Here is a 17,341-nt window from a genome sequence, read left to right as displayed (position 1 = left end):
AAACCTACAAAAGGAATTGTTACTTTTTATATGAGAAAGTAATTCCTAAACAAAAATGTTCATGCAATTATGAGAATATTAAAAATATGACTGTTCAGAATAATACTATAATATCAGAGAGAAAAATAAATATTTATGATGCAGTTATATCTTTGCTCAGAAGAAGAAATGTTGTGATTAGAACATTTTTTGACAAGATGAAATATGATATTATTTAATGCACTGATTTATCTTGGAGGTTTCTTTTTGTTTGTTTCTACTTTTTTTTTTTATTGGATTTTTTTTTATTTACATTTAAAATGTTATTCCCTTTCCCAGTTTCCTGTCCATAACTCCATATCCCATCCCCTTCCCCCTTCTTCCATGAGGATGTTCCCCTACTTGCCTATCCCCCTTCCCGCCTCCCCACCTTGACATTCCCCTACACTGGGGGTCCATCCTTGGCAGGACCAAGGGCTTCTCACATTGGTGCCCAACAAGACCATCTGTTACATATGCAGCTGGAGCCATGGGTCAGTCCTTGGGTAGTGGTTTAGTCCTTGGAAGCTTTGGCTGGTTGGTATTGTTCTTATGGGGTTGCAAACCCCTTCAACTCCTTCATTCTTTCTAACTTCTCCAACGGAGACCCCATTCTCAGTTCAATGGTTTGCTGCTAGCATTCCCCTCTGTATTTGTCGTTCTCTGGCTGAGCCTCTCAGGAAACAGCTGTATCAGGCTCCTGTCAGCATGCACTTCTTGACTTCATCAATATTGTCTGGGTTTGGTGGCTGTATATATATATAGGCTGGATCCCCAGGTGGGACAGATTCTGAATGGCCATTCCTTCAGTCTCTGCTCCAAACTTTGTCTCTATATCTCCTCCTATGAATATTTTATTCCCCCTTTTAAGAAGGACTGAAGCATCTGCAATTTAGTCGTCCTTCTTCTTGAGCTTCATGTGGTCTGTGGATTGTATCTTGGGTAATTCGAGCTTTTAGGCTAATATCCACTTATCAGTGAGTGCATACCATGTGTGTTTTTCAGTGATTGGGTTACCTCACTCCCCCAAAACCATCACCATAGATTTTCGAGTCAGAGTCTTGCTTTGTAGCTAAGACTTCTGTAACACTCAGTCTTCCAACCCCTGCCTCTGGAGTGCTGGAATTACAAACAGGTAGCATCCTCCTTGTCTGCACTTAAGTTATAAGAACAACTCTGGGAAAGCTGCTCAGTCAGTTCTATTCAGTGACCAAACGTCTGCTCTCTGGAAGTATCTGTTACCTAATGCTTCTGATAATTTAGATTTGTGTTAAGCCATTTAGTTTGTGAATCATCAAAAGGGACATTTTGTGAGCACGTTATTTCTAGGAATGATTCCTTAATATTTCCTATGATTTCAAAGAACAATTGTGCTGAATTAAGAATGCCACCACGTCAAAGTTACAGTGATGAATTGAACATGTATGAATCCCTTCTTTATTCTTCTAAGGTCACCAGAGGACATTTCAGTAAAACCTAGTTTGAATGTAACTTGCCTACAGGAGAAGTCAACAGGCATCCTTTTCATTTTAATATACAAAGTTGATGTTGGTTTATAAAAATCTGTAATAAGCATATAAGAATGTCTTATAATTTTAACTGAGGTTCAGTCTGAATAAATAATGATAGTATAGGAGACAGTGGGGGAAACTGACTTGCTGTTATTATGTGTTTTAAAGGTATAGGACTTTCTGTTACTTGGTTTTGTTTTGTTTTTTTAATTTATTGTTTTAAAACCCCTTAAATTTAAGACATTTAAGTATAAATATTGGTAGAAAATTACTTAAATCCTGAGTCCAGAGCTTCTACCCTGCCTTCAGTTAGGAATTCCCAGATAAAAACACAGCAGCAGTCCCTGAACAGCATGGTAGCTGGGCAGCTGCCTGCCCTCCGTGCTGTTAGAATCTGCCTTCTTGTCAATAACACGGAGTTGTTACTGACTCTCTACTGCACTCCGGCTGGGCTGCTCTTAGCGCCAGTTGGCCAACCCACATGGAGTAATGTAAGTGTCTTTACTCCTAACCTATGGCAGCTTCTTCCTGCTCCCTCCTGAACGATCTTCCTCTTCCTCCTCCTCCTCCCTCCTGCAAGCCTTGCAAGCCTGAACCCCACTTACTTATGTCTTCTCTGCCCAGCTATTGGCAGTTGACATCGTTAGTTACCAATCACAGTTAACTGGGCGGTGCAAGGTCACTTAGCTACATCTGTGTGTGGACTCTCTTTCTCTGGGGCAACCAGTTTGGTGGGGGGTAGGGAATTAGCATTAGAATACAAGCAGGATTAGGTTAAACCCCTATAAAAAATGTGATCTTCCTTTTCTACGGTAACATCATTCATTCATTTCTTTCTTTCTTTTTTTTTTTTTTTTTTTTTTTGGTTCTTTTTTTTTTCTGGAGCTGGAGACCAAACCCAGGGCCTTGCGCTTCCTAGGCAAGCGCTCTACCACTGAGCTAAATCCCCAACCCCTCATTCATTTATTTCTTTTGTGCCAGCATACCACTTTTTAAATGCTAAATATAATGTGAGGTGATCCTCATTTATACTTCTTTAAGCCTACCATTTTTATCATAAAAATCACTGACAATTATACTTTCAAACTCTTTTCTTCTTTCCCTCTGACTAGAAATTTGGAGTGCCTAAACCTTCTGCTGAATACTGGTGCAGACTTCAACAAAAAGGATAAATTTGGAAGGTAATCTGTGATTTAGCTCCTGTAGAGTGAGATTGAATTTGCTTATTCAATGACTTGCTTGACCTTTAACTGACTTGTGAAATTTAACTGCGTGTTACATAGCATCTTTTGAGTTGTGATCACGATTACTTAAAGAGTCTGAAGGAGGGCCTGGTATGGCCTTATCTTCCTCAAATGCACAGGTTGGGTTTGCTCCCTAGCACTGCTGAAAGGAACAGAAAAAGAGCACACACGTGCACCAGACAGCCGAAGTCAGTGGGTTCTAACACCAGTCTCAACCCATCTTTTCGTTGGGTTCTCCTTACAGTCTAGGCTCCGTCTGTTCTCTTACGTTATAAGTTAAGGATCTGTTTTATCCGTGTAGGTATTCTGCCTACGTGTATGCCTGTGAACCACGTGTACACAGTACGCATGGGCCCAAAAGAGGATACCATATTCCTTGGACCTGGAGTTCCAGACCATTATGAGCTCACCATGCGGGTGCTGAGCTTTCAAGCCTGGTCCACTGCAAGAGCAGCCAGTGCTCCTAACTGCTGAGCCTTCTCTCTAGTGCCATCCCTGATCTTCTTGATGATAATAATTGTCCATTTCCCACAACTATGGCATGGAGATTTAAAATGTCATTGTACCAATGTAGCGTCAAAAAAATCAAGAGTACCTAGAGCTATTCCAAGTCTTTCGTTTTGAATGAGAAATCCCACTAAAGGGAAAAAATAGGTTACAAATATATATGTGATATTTTCCTCCTTCTCTTCTTATTCACATCCATGTACCCCACTGAATACAATCTGCAGGAAGCAGCTATAAAAGGACAAAAATCTCACTGTCTAGCCTTACTGTTAGTAGCATTTATAGTAATAGCGGTTGAAGCTTCTATTAGCTGTTCCTACTTAGAGTGGGAATAGACATACAAAATACATTAAAACCATTCAGCAAAGAAAGATGTAGATGACAGTCTAAGCACTGTGTGTCAGCTGGTAAAAACTGTGTATGCATGACTCTGTCCTGGGGAGAAGATGTGTGGCTATACTGAGGGATAGACTGAGTTCAAATGTACTAATAAAAGGAATGAACGACCTACAAAAGTGAAATTTCACAGCTAATTTTCTTTTTATTTGTAATTATTTGTACATTCCATGCAGCAAATAACCTAGAGGGTTTTGATATTCTTATTATGGGCTTAAAAGCTTTTTATTTCTAGGGTTAGCTGCATTTTTAAAAATCTCTGTAACAGCTGTGCAGCATAGCCATTCCTGCATTCGGGAGGAAGATGTGTGTAAGTTCTAGGCCAGCCAGGAATGCATAGTGCATGAGACCCTCTCTCAGACAAATAAAAACTCCATTATCCAATAAGGCAAAATAATATTTTGCTACCGTGTTCCTAAGTCAATGTATTAGAGGGGGAAAATACATTGTAAGGAGCTCTGAGTTAAACTTACTATAATTTTTGTTTTTCATTTAATGAGATCATAGAATCACCTTTTTTTATCATCCTAAAATAGTTACTCATGTTTAATAACATCCCGTGTAATTTTAGTAATTACAGAGAAATTAGCTGTGACTATTCAGTTTTCAGAGATTAAACCAGTACATTAGCTCCAGAAACTAGCATCATCGTGAGGCCTGTGTGATGACAGCTCTTCCAGCTCCTGCTGTTACCACTCAAGACGTGGACTGTGGGCATTTCTGTTCATATAAGACAGGCTTTATTAAAATGAAAGGTTCTTGCATTTCTAAGCAGAACATGGCAGTTGTAATTGATTTGGGAGTGTAGTGTAGTAACTAAGTGAGTGGCGTAAGGGTTAGCTGTGATCTGTTTACAAATGTGTTTTCCTGACTTTTATCTTATTCTTATTTCTAATTTGGTCACAAAAGATCTCCACTTCACTATGCTGCTGCCAACTGCAATTACCAGTGCCTGTTTGCTCTTGTGGGGTCAGGAGCGAGTGTGAACGACCTCGATGAAAGAGGCTGCACGCCCTTGCACTATGCAGCTACGTCAGACACAGACGGCAAGTAAGTCCATGTGGGCAGGAGAGCATTGCTGTCCCTGTAAACTGGCATCTTTGTATGGGGACTGCAAGTGTGTGTTTCCTTTATGTATTTTTATCATCACCCCTGAACCCACAGTTTATAAAATGAAGGCATTTAATAGTTATTACTAAATTCTAGCTGTTGCTGCCTTCCAAGTATTTGGTCCTTACTTGAAAAATCTGGTAATCTTTTCTCATTCTTTCTGCAAAATAGTATTTGTTTATTTGGTTTGTGGTTTGTAGTTTTTCATCTCAGGGTTTCTCTATGTAGCCCTACCTGTGCTGAGACTCACTCTGTAGAGAGAGGGGAAAAAAGGATTAGCATCACAATGTGTGTGCCTATACACAGATACACACAATTAAAAATAAAATGTTGTTTTTAACTACAGAACTAAGGTATTAGGAACTATACTGCTAGGTAGTGGTGGTCTTGCCTTTCAGCCTCGTACTTGAGAGACAGAAGCAGGCCTGTCTCTGCGTTTGAGGCCAGCCTGGTCTACAGAGGGAGTTCCAGGACAGCCAGGGCTACACAGAGACCCTGTCTCAAAAACAAAAACTATAACCCATATATATTGAGCCTTACTGTCTGAATAAGTGAATAACACCACACACGCGCGCGCATGTACACACACACACACACACACACACACATTCAAGTCCAATTTAGTCTCAATAGAGTACTGTTGGATTATCAGAAACCGTGCTTCTGTATAATGTTAAACAACAGCAGTTTACAAGTCTGCTGTGTATGGCTTAGCGGCTTATAAGACAGTATACCAGTTGTAGTTTGGATAATATCAGGTTGATAAAGCATTTATGAATTTTATTATTAGAAACCTTATACCTTGATTTATCAAACACAAAAGCATTATTAGTATTATCATTACATAGAATGTTTATACATTAATTTAGCCTGTACTTTGAAACAAAATTAAGACTTTAGAGATTTAGACCAAGTTAAGAAAATGGTCGTAATTATCATAAACAGACTTATCTGTGAATGTACCTGACATATATAATATCCCTATTGTATAAGACTAGTGGTCATCATTTAGACTTAACATTTCTTCCTAAATAGTTATATAAATGGCCCTTTCATTGTTAAAAGCCTGACAAATTAACAATACAAAACAACAACAACAACAAAGCTATTAAGGCTTGAATACCTCGTCCAGGTAGAGGTATCGAGGAGACCTGAGTCGATATGGCCTTGGCCTCCGGGCTGCTCTGCGGGCACTCGCTGGCTCTGCGAAGCTCGGCCTCCAGGGCTACGGGGACCCGAAACGCGAGGTGTATGAGTGGAAGCCTGAGCCTCGGCCCCTGGACAGGGTGTAAGAGATCCCTGGTCTGGAGCCCATTTACTACAAGGGCAAGAAGCACTTCGTCCTGTGGCTGGTGAAGCCGATCTTCCGGCCGTGGGAGCGCGGCTGGAATGACCCATGGTTCCACTGTGCGGCCCAACCCACGAGCATCCTCTGTACAAGGAGCAACCCTGCTACGTCTTCCACCAGCGCTGTCGACTCCTTGAGGGTATGAAGCACCCTCTAAGTCTCTGGCTTACTAAGACTAAGTTAATAGAGAGTCTCCCCAAGAAAGTGCTTAGTCTTGTTGATGATCCAACCAATCACATCGAGAACCAAGAACAACGTGTTCTGGATATCATTTCTCATGCCCGGCTCTGGCACTCCACTGAGGACATCCCCAAGAGAGACTTACTGCCCGCTCATTGTGGACAGCCTCCTACAGCTGTGTAAGTCCAGATTGTCAAGCACCCTTCTCTGGCCAGGCGGACCTCTGCCCAAAACTGCTCCTTAGCCACCACCTGGAATCGAGTCTCTTCTCCTTCAGGTCCGAGGTACGAGTAGTACCATGCTGAGTGCCAAGGATCCCCTGCCCCCCATTGCCTCCAGAGAGGAGGTTGAAGCTACCCGAAGTCATGTTCTGGAAACCTTCCATCCCACATCTCCGACCACCAATCTTCAAGAGTGCCATGTTTAGGAAGTAAAGGATGACATAGGATTCTGGGAAGGCTCTCCTTATCCCCATCCCCACACCTTGTATATCCTGGGAAAGGCCAATTTACGGCCACAGCGCTTTCTTCCAGAACAGCTAAGGGCTAAGATGCGCCTGTTTGCTTTCCCAAATGCCCTGGCTCAGGCCAGGCTCCTCTATGGGAACACAGCCAGAGTCTTGGAGCAGCCCATAGCCATGCAGAGCGTGGGCACCGATGTCCGTGTCTTCCAGTTTCTGGTGTTGGAGTTGAACACCACAGATCTGGCATCTAGTGAGGTGTCAAGAATTTGGTGTGGACAGACTCAGACCAGCTCCTTTACTAGCACTTCTGGTGTCGCCCAGTCATCAAAATAAAGGTGCTGATGCAACCTGTTGGGCCTGTGGATTTCCAGCCAGAGACCTTCAAGAAGTTCTTAGCTCTGTACTTGCATGGTGCTGTATGAACCAAGAACCTTCTGGGGCCTGATGCCTCTGAAGAGCTCATGTCCTGGGACGGTGGTGCTGGAGCCTGGGCGAGCCTCCCACTCTTGGCCTAATGGTCTCTATGGAAATAAAGTCTTAGTGTTGCACCAAAAAAAAAAAAAAGCTTGATTACAATAGTTATATAATCATGAGTATAAAATATTAATAACAAGAGAATAATTACCAGTATTTAAAATGTAGGTAGGCTTAAGATGTAGATGGAAAGGCTAGGCATGGTGGGAGGCAAAGGCAGAAGGACCTCTTAAGTTCAAACTGGCCTAGTCTGCATAGAGGTCCAGGACATCCAGAGCTGTATGGAGAGACCTCGTCCCAAATACACGCACGCACACACGCAGGCACACATGCACACGTGCGCGCACACACACACACACACACACACACACACACACACACACACACACACAGGGTCCCAAATGAACGTAGGTGGGTAAGTATATAAAAGTACGTTGATGCTAAAGCTATAAAATCTAGTGTAAAGCTCCACAGCTTCCATTCCGAATGCTTATTCTGAGCGTATAGAAAAGTCTATTGAGTTTTATAGTCTTTGGATCTGGTTAATTTGGGTATATGATTTTTTTTTAATTGCTGCAGTGTTTTTTATAATAAAATATTTAAATGTAAATTCTAGACTCTTCATTTTGCTGTTGTTGCGTGTAGGTGCCTGGAATACTTACTAAGAAACGATGCAAATCCTGGGATCCGGGACAAGCAAGGCTACAATGCAGTTCATTACTCAGCTGCATATGGTCACCGTCTGTGTCTTCAACTGGTAAGGTCCTGATGCTCGTGACAGGACTAGTATGATTGTTTAATAACTAAAAGGACACTACATAATCTAGAAAAGATTCGTTTTTGTTCTTTAACATTATCAGTCTCCATTTACCTCTTAAATTCATGGTTGCTTCAAACTCTTCTCTTTTCGTTTTTTAAGAAAAAAAAAATTAAGTCACTGAACCCTGTGTGGTGGCACACACCTGTGACCTTAGCCTGGAGAACCCAAAGCAGGAGTATTGTAAGTGGTAGGCCGGCCTGTGCTACGGGGAAACGCCGTCTAAGTGATGCAGTGTTGAACCTCTTGAGGGGAAGTTAGGCACAGCCGTGTACTCTTGCAGTCCTAATTGTGAGGCTGAGGAAGGACACTGGCTTGAGTCCAGGACAGCATAGTGACACCACCTCAAACAAGCAAACCACGAACAACAAGAACAAAGCAGATAAGTCTGTGAAGAAGGCCCCTAAAATGGTGTGCTATTGCTTGAGACAGAGATACATAACCAGGTTGGTCTCCAGCCAGCTATATAACCGAGGATGACCTTGAACATTTGTTCCTCCACTTCCTGGATTCAAGGATGCACCATCACAGCTAGTTTATGTGGTGCTGGGGATTCCGTTCATGCAGGCACACTACCCACCGCCATGGACTACCTACAGCTTCAGAGCCTCCGGCTAGTCCACAGCCAGGTCTACTGCGTTTACTTCTATCCCCCTTTTTTTTTTTTTTTTTTAATTTTTATTTATTATCTATAAGTACACTGTTGCTGTCTTCAGACACAACAGAAGAGGGCATCAGATCCCATTACAGATGGTTGCGAGCCGCCATGTTGTTGCTGGGATTTGAACTCAGGACCTCTGGAAGAGCAGTCAGTGCTCTTAACCACTGAGCCATCTCTCCAGCCCAACTTCTATCCTTTTAAATACATGTTTTCCATATTTCTTTTAAAGATATAACATTATCTTACTTTATAAATAAAAATAAGGGGTTGGGGATTTAGCTCAGTGGTAGAGCGCTTGCCTAGCAAGCGCAAGGCCCTGGGTTCGGTCCCCAGCTCCGAAAAAAGAAAATAAAAAAATAAAAAAATAAAAGCCTCTGGAAGAGTTAGATTTGTCCCATGTTTTAGAGAACTCTGCAAGGACCTTCCATTTCCCAGTTCTTCCTAATAAAGGATAGTCTGTGTCTGCGTCTAAGCTTGAATTTCAGCTGTGGTCTTGTCCTGGAATCGACACACCATCCCACACCCTCCTGTGCCAACCTGAAGGGAAGGAATGAGTTAAAATAAACTGGGGGACAGATCTTTCAGGTTAAAGTTTCCTTTACAGACATATAATGGACATTGCTGCCTTTCAATAGAAAATAAAATTCAAGGAAGGTATATAAGTTAGTCAATATATTTGATATAGCATTTAATGTGCTATTATAAAAATAGCCCATGTTTCACTGATTGCTATGGTTCTTTACAATAGAATCTTAGGCTGTGTATGTAGATGTGTTGTCTACTGTAGTGTCTGATACCTGTGTGAAAGACATCCTTTCTGGAGGCAAAGAAAGCATGAGTTTAAAACAAATAAAGCATTGTATCAATAAACATGTCAAATATATTTTTATATAACTTTGTAAAATGTCATTTCTAACTTTTATTTCAGATTGCAAGTGAAACCCCTTTAGATGTTGTAAGTATCGATCGATTCACCCCAACATTCAAAATAGGCTATTGCCATTCAAGATAGTGTATTTCTTTGTTCTCAATAGAATGGAAGTTAGACACTGAAACCAAGACAATGACAAGAATGTGTGTTCAGTAAGGGAAGGCATTTACCTGATGGAAGAATATTTCCCCAGGCACCTAGTTAATAAAGCTCTTCTATCTTAGAGGTTTACTGCTGTGAACAGGCACTATGACCAAGGCAACTCTTATAAGGACAACATTTAATTGGGGCTGGCTTACAGGTTCAGAGGTTCAGTCCATTATCATCAAGGTGGGAGCATAGCAGCGTCCAGGCAGGCATGGTGCAGGAGGAACTGAATGTTCTATATCTTTATCTGAAGGTTGTTAGCAGAAGACTGACTTCCAGGCAACTAGGATGAGGGTCTTCAAGCCCACACCAACAGTGACACACCTACTCCAACAAGACCACACCTCCGAATAGTTCCACTCCCTGGACCCCTTAGGCTTGTTCAAACATATGAGTCTATGGGGTCCTATCTATCCATAGTATAATAAAAAATACATTTAGTCCAACTCTCAAAGCCACCATAGTCTGTCGCAAACTCAACAGTGTTAGCAGTCCAAAGTCTCTTCTGAGATCCATCCAATCACTCAACTGTAATCCCCAACGCAAGGCAGGAAACCAGCTGGGCAACCTGCAAACTCTTTATCTCCATGTCTGATGGCAAAGCAGTCTTCAGATCTCCAACTCCTTTCTCATCTTCATTGACTGCAACACACTTCTTTCCTCAGCAGATAGCCTACGTCTCTGACATCTTTAACATCTTGGGGTCTCCAAGGCAATTTCATTGTTACAGCGTCTTGTTTCAGTATCTGGGATCCACACATGATCTTCTGGATTCCTCCAGATAGGTTGGCGTCTCCAGCTCTGCCCTCTGTAGCACTCTAAGTTCAGATTGAGCCACTCCATTGCTGCTGCTGTTCTTGGCGATCATCCCATGGTACTGGGGCCCCCATTATAACTAGGCTTCACCAGTAGTGTCTCATAGGTTCTCTTCATGGTGCCCAGACTCAACTCCTTTGCATGACCCCCCTTCAATCCTTCAATCCTGGGCTGTCAACTGCAGCCGGGGCTACATCTTTACCAGTGACCTTCCATGGCCTCTCAATTAATATAAATATCCACCTTAGCCTTGGGTGCTTCCGCGCCTGGACCTAAATTTAACTAGGTGGGATTTTGCTTCAAGGTCACCACTCTCTTAATTCAATTTAATATCTATGAACACAGGATTCAGCTCCAGTTCACTTCCTGGTGCCCCTTTATATTCTTCCTTTCTCAGCTCGTACACGTGTTCAAAATGCTCTTCATGAGACTTAACCAGAGAACAAAGTCTATGTTGGGCCTTTCTGAGACTTCCTGTCAGTGCAATTGATATAAACCTCTACCTTAGCCTTAAGTAGACTCTTTAGACAAGGGCAAAAAGCAGCCACATTCTTCACCAAAAATCACAAAACCAGTCTGTTGGCCATATATTGAAATTCTCTGGAACCTCTAGAGCCAGGCTTCCACAATTCAAATAACCCTCAGCAACAAAGTCTTCCATATTCCTACTAGGATAGCCCACTAAGCCCCACTTAATGCATTCTACTGCTTTCCAAATCCAAAGTCTCAAAATCCACATTCTTCCAAAGAACATCATCATCAGGCCTATCACAGCAATATCCCAGTCCCTGGTACCAACTTCTGTCTTACTGAGGGTTTTATGGCTGTGAACAGACACCATGACCTAGGCAAGTTTTATAAAGGATAACATTTAGTTGAGGCTGGCTTACAGGTTCAGAGGTTCAGTCCATTAACATCAATGTGGGAGCATGGCAGTGTCCATGCAGGCAGAGCGTAGAGTTCCACATTTTTATCTGAAGGCTGTTAGCAGAAGTCTGACTTTCAGCCAGCTAGGAGGAGGGTCTTAAAGCCCACGCCATAGTGACACACCTATTCCAGCAAGGCCATACCTCCTAATCATGCCCACTCCCTGGGCCAAGCATTTACAAACCACCACATCTTACTGTACTAGTTCTCCTGTCTGTGGGCTTACTTAATGTGGTACTCTACAGTGGATTGGAGTGAGGAATGGGGGAAGTAGCCACTATGAAATATTTAAAAGTATCATTCCTAACATGTTTAAATGTCTCTTTCTAACTTTTTGTGTCTCTTCTTTTTTCAGTTAATGGAAACCTCGGGAACAGACATGTTGAGTGATTCAGATAACAGAGCGACAATAAGCCCTTTACATTTAGCTGTAAGTACTGCCTTCTTAACCAGCTCGATGGTAGCTCATTACAGGTCTCCAGGACCTGTTGTGTTGACTCACTCATGCTCTAGACACCTGGTTGGTATAGTAATTACCACAGGATCAGAGCTTTTAAGAGCGCGTTGAGTGCACTCTCAGTTATCTGCTTCACGCTTCCCTTGCACACTGCTCCTTGAGGGAACAGTGCTTCTTGGCTCCCTCAAGCCCTGCTTTTAAGTAAGAAAATGTGATTTTGACATGAATTTAAAATGCACTGGCCCCATAGGAGGACAATAATTTGTTAAGCAAATAATAACCACCACCCAGTTTCTGTACATTTCAGCAGTTGTTGGCTTGCATGTGGCCATGAGTGCTGGCTAATTGTGGAGTCAGTACTACTTCACTCTCACTGTGGGAGGATTTGGGTGCATATTCTAATTTCCCATCGATCTTCAGATTCCTCCTGAGTGCCAGTCACCGAGACACAGAGATTAGGAAAAACTAAGTAAAACCCATTTTAGCTCCTCTATACTAAAAATTTATTTTTAAAACAAATTTGGTTGGAGGACTTTAATATCAGAAGAGCAGGATACATGACCAGATATTTATATGACCCTGGTACTAAGTACAGAACTTCATTTAACAGAATCACCAGAAGTTCAGTAATCCATTTGTTTCTTTTTCACGTGTTCTATAACTTTTTATCTTAATTTTCTTCTTGCATACAATCAAACACTGACATACTGAATCTTTCTGCCTCTTGCTCCCCTCCCCCACCTTAGTTATCTAAATTACCAGTAAGGTCTCTGTAGGTTTCTGTAGTGGGTTGGGAATTTAGCTCTGTAGGCCCTGGGTTCGGTCCCTAGCTCCGGAAAAAAAAAAGAAAAAAAAAGTTTCTGTACCAATGGTAAGGCAATGTGACCAGAAGCTACTAGGAGAATGTCTTAACTGTTGTTACTATTGCTGAGAAGAGACACCATAACCAAGGCACTTTAATAGAAGAGAGTATTTAACTGGGGACTTGTTTACAGTTGTTTATAGTTTAGAGGGTGAGTCCATGACCCCGTGACAGGGAGCATGGTGACAAGCAGGCAGAAACTAAGAGCTCATGTGCTAATATGAAAGCAGAGAAAGCAGGACTGGGCCTGGTGTGAGCTTTTGAAACTTCAAAGCTCATCCCCAATAACTTTAGTCCTCCCACAAGACCACGCCTCCTAATCCTTCCTAAATAGTTCACCAACTGAGGACCACACATTTAAATATGTGTCTGTGGAGGACATTATCATTTAAACCACTGCAGAGAGGAAAGTGTTATTTCCCTATACTTCCAGATTATAGTTCATTATTGAAGGCCATCAGGGCAGAAATTCAAACAGCAAATATCTGGAGGCAGGAGCTAATGCACAGGCCACAGAGGAGTGCTGCTCACCAGCTTTCCCCTTGACTTGTTTGACCTGCTTTCTTAGAACCTAGGACCATCAGCCCAGGGGTGGACCCACTCACAGTGGGCTGGCCCTCACACATCACTAAGAAAATGTCCTGCAGACTTGCCTATGGCAAGATCTCACTCTGGCACTTTCTCAGTTGAAGCTCGGTCCTCGATAACTCTAGCTCGAGTCACCTTGACAGAAGCCCTAGCCATGCGGTATTCTAAAGCTTTCTTCTTCCCTGTCTCTTCTACCAGGTCTGAAAACGTAAGTCAGTATGGAGAAGTAGCTCCTCCTACTGCTGAGAAGAAGGGAGCTTTCCAAGTAGACAACTTGGCATCTCTTGCATTGTCACTGTCAGTCATTTCTTGGGCACTTGCTAGGGGCTAGGTTTACTCTTTGGTAGAGAGTCAACAAGTGGCGTCAGTGGTTTCTGTCAGTCTTGCAGTCTGTCACAGGACTGACTATCTTCCTAACTTACTGATGTTACTTTTGTGTTCTCCAGTTTGACAAGTTCTTCCTCTCTTCATTACTCACAAGTGAGCCTTAAACTGAAGTCCCTTATCTGAAACTCCCATAATCTGCCATTACAGCCCCGTGTTCCCCATTAAATGAACTTCTTCTTTTTTTTGGGGGGGGGGGTTCTTTTTTTCGGAGCTGGGGACCGAACCCAGGGCCTTGCGCTTCCTAGGCAAGCGCTTTTACCACTGAGCTAAATCCCCAACCCCTTAAATGAACTTCTTAAGCATCTCTTAGAGTACTGTTCAATTGTGTTACAACTCTAGAACTTTTATGTCTTAAAAATTGAAACTCTAAATTTATTAAGACAGTAGCTGTGTATTTCCCCTCCTTCTGGCGGCTACCATAAATTTGACTGACTACACAGTTACTGCATTTTGGATTCAGTCAGCTTATCAGTGGACACTTAGAATGCTCCATCTCTTGGCTTTAGGCTTTCTATATTTAAATGGGCACAGTTTTGCAATTTAGTGATTAAGTTAAATGAAATGTGATCATATTGCAAAATTTTGCATTTTATATCTGTCTTACTTAGGATTTCCATTGCTGTGAAGAAACACCATGACCAAGGCAACTCTTATAAAGGGAAACATTTCACTGGGGCTGGCTTACAGGTTCAGAGGGGTAGTCTATTACCATCATGTGGGAGCATGGCAGTGTCAGGCAGACAGTGCTGGAGAAGGAGCTGAGAGCTCTCCATCTTGATCTGCAGGCAGCAGGAGGACACTGTTCCACACTGGTTAGAACCTGAGCACAGGAGACCTCAAAGCCCGCCTCCTCCGTGACGCACTTCCTCCAAGAAGGCCACGCCCCCTAATAGTGCCACTCCCCATCCAAACACATGAGTCTATGGTGGCCATACCAGTTCAAACCACCACAGTATCTCATCCTAAGAAACTTTCAGAAATTAGTTGGAATAGTTTACTTTCTTTTATTATTCTTTTTAACTCACCTTTTCAATCTGATAAAGTGGAACACTGGAATGGGTTTTAGGAAAGTGTTATTTCTTCCTAAATTTGTTGGTACTAGACATGCATGCTTTTCCTTTGGTCCTGTAGAGAAGCTGCTGACGAGAAGAGCCCTATCACAAAGCATTAGCATTTTCTCTCCTTTTCGCTTATATTGGTCTTCTTCGTCCAGTGATTCCTCAGAGCTCATTCTTAGAGTAGCATCAGTTCTCTCACTTTATATTGCCAAGCAAATTCGTGTCTGAGTCTAGAGTGCATTCTATTGTCTACACTCACTTTAATCGTTGAAATGGTTAACCTTTTAGATCATTAAACTTCTACATAGACATCAGTAGGACTGGGTTTTCTGTGTTTATACTCTCTAACTTTTTCGTTCCTTCTTCAGAGTAGATATCCTGAACCCTCTGTACCCCATTTTCATCCATCTCATAAATGATTTGATTCTGTCCTTACCTTTGCATGAGCTCTGGAAATTGAACTTAGGTCACTAGGCTTGTGCACCAAGTGCCATTACTCACAGAACCATTTTGCCAGCCTACCTTTTGGATATTTTGCACAAGAAATACTGCTTTTTTATCATTTGAGGCTTATCACTTTGTTCCCTATACAGTATCCTGTACACCATAAATAATGTATGCATCATTAACATCTTGACTTTTAAAATGAATCGTCTGCAAAGTTTCTTTAGGCTGTGTAATGAAGGGAGCTCCATTTTTTTTCTTTAAGTCTCACTGTTTCTCACAGTTAACACAGTACCTGACAAATATTCTACCAGGTCTCATCTCAATGTAATACTTCTGTGCTGGAAGATATGCTTATGTTTGAGCTCTGGCACATTATGGAATAGAAGGAGTTGCTTTAGGAGGATATGAGAAGTCAAGACTTGAGCTCTGGCTTATCTCAGATTACTCTTCTGTCCTGTGATTTGAGTCTAGTAAGTTCTGTCAAGGACGCAGTGTCCCCGTGACTATGCTGAGGAAAAGCATGAGCTCTAGTCCTACCTTAACAGCCAGAGCTCCAGTGACTCCATGTCATGCCCACGTTAGGATGTCTGCCACCATTCAGGCATTGTCACCACCTGTCGCTTGTGTTTCTTTTTTTTTTATAGAGTGTGTATTCCTTAACATGGGAGAGTACTGATGACTATTACAAAGTCTATAGTTTAAATTTTCTGGCTTTGAACTGTAGAACTTTATATTATGTCAGGCGTAAGAATATAAAAGTAAGTTTGCTTACTTTACATTTCCCAGTGCAGTGGGGTATTGGACATGTAACTCTGGTAAAACTTCCTTCCTTCCTTCCTTCCTTCCTTCCTTCCTTCCTTCCTTCCTTCCTTCCTTCCTTCCTTCCTTCCTTCCCTAGCACACACAAGTCCTTAGTTCCCATCCCCAGAACTGGGGGCAGATGAGGGGAGAGGGATCTACTGAGGGAGTTGGTCTAACTTCCATATTTTTATTTCTAGGCTTATCATGGTCACCATCAGGCCCTGGAAGTGTTGGTACAGTCTTTGTTAGATCTCGATGTAAGGAATAGTAGCGGCAGAACACCCTTAGATCTTGCAGCATTTAAGGGCCATGTTGAATGTGTGGATGTACTCATTAATCAGGGAGCTTCAATCCTCGTAAAAGATTACGTTTTGAAGAGAACACCTATCCATGCAGCAGGTATGCCAAATATTATACTTGATTTGCTACTTATGATCTTAATATACTTTTGTCCTGCTCCTGGTAATTATGTTTACTACTTATGTTAAGTAAAGTAGTCAAATGATTGTATTCTGAAGGAATTTTAGATTAACTTGTACTCTAAATAGCAACCATTAATGTTTTAAAAATAAATCTTTTTATTTTTAACTTAATTGAGTTTCATATGTATGAATGTTTTACATATGTATTTATGTATGAATTCATATTTATGTATGAATATATATGTGTGCCACATATGTGCCTTGTGTTTACGAAAACTCGAAGGTGTCCGATCCCCCAGAGCTGGAGTTATGGGTGAGCCATTATGTCGGTGTTAGGGACCAAACCCAGGTCCTGTGCAAGAGTACCACATACTCTTGGCCACTAAGCCATCTCTTAGCCCTAATAGAGGTTTTTGCTTGTTTCACTAGTCTAGTACACGGCAGTAAATGCTTAGAAAAAAGTTTACAGAATGTTAACTTCTGCAAGAACTACCCCAGTTGTCATTTTATAATGTTGGCAATGTATGAAAAATGCAGGAATCTGTAACCAAGTTACTGGTGTGTGAGAAAAGACTGTCGAGGGGGAGGGGAACAATCAGAAATGACTAGTACCAGCCGTATAGAAATGACTATAGAATGTATAGAATGTATAGCAGTATAGAAATAGAAGACACATATTTCCCAACTCTTTACAGGATTACTACAAGTCAGAGACTAGTACAATTGAAAGATAGTAGTCAAGCCAAGTGGTAGTGCCTCATGCCTTTAA

The 17,341-nt window shown here is 41.9% G+C and overlaps 1 protein-coding gene and 1 pseudogene across 1 annotated transcript in view; both read left to right on the top strand.

The window, feature by feature from the left end:
- Ankrd28 (ankyrin repeat domain 28) overlaps positions 1-17,341 on the top strand; it is a 79,195-nt gene that overhangs the window by 45,244 nt on the left and 16,610 nt on the right. Inside the window, exons 13-18 of the mRNA XM_032919302.1 lie at positions 2,642-2,710; positions 4,586-4,726; positions 7,897-8,008; positions 9,658-9,684; positions 11,906-11,980; positions 16,348-16,549. Of these exons, the coding sequence (XP_032775193.1) occupies positions 2,642-2,710; positions 4,586-4,726; positions 7,897-8,008; positions 9,658-9,684; positions 11,906-11,980; positions 16,348-16,549 (626 nt within the window). The remainder of the gene's footprint in view (positions 1-2,641; positions 2,711-4,585; positions 4,727-7,896; positions 8,009-9,657; positions 9,685-11,905; positions 11,981-16,347; positions 16,550-17,341) is intronic.
- LOC116914908 lies at positions 5,709-7,244 on the top strand (annotated as a pseudogene).

Source organism: Rattus rattus, chromosome 13 (assembly GCF_011064425.1).
Source record: "Rattus rattus isolate New Zealand chromosome 13, Rrattus_CSIRO_v1, whole genome shotgun sequence".
In the NCBI taxonomy this organism is placed as follows: domain Eukaryota; kingdom Metazoa; phylum Chordata; class Mammalia; order Rodentia; family Muridae; genus Rattus; species Rattus rattus.
The sequence above is the reverse complement of the archived record's forward strand: the minus strand, read 5'-3'. Positions and strand labels throughout refer to the sequence as shown.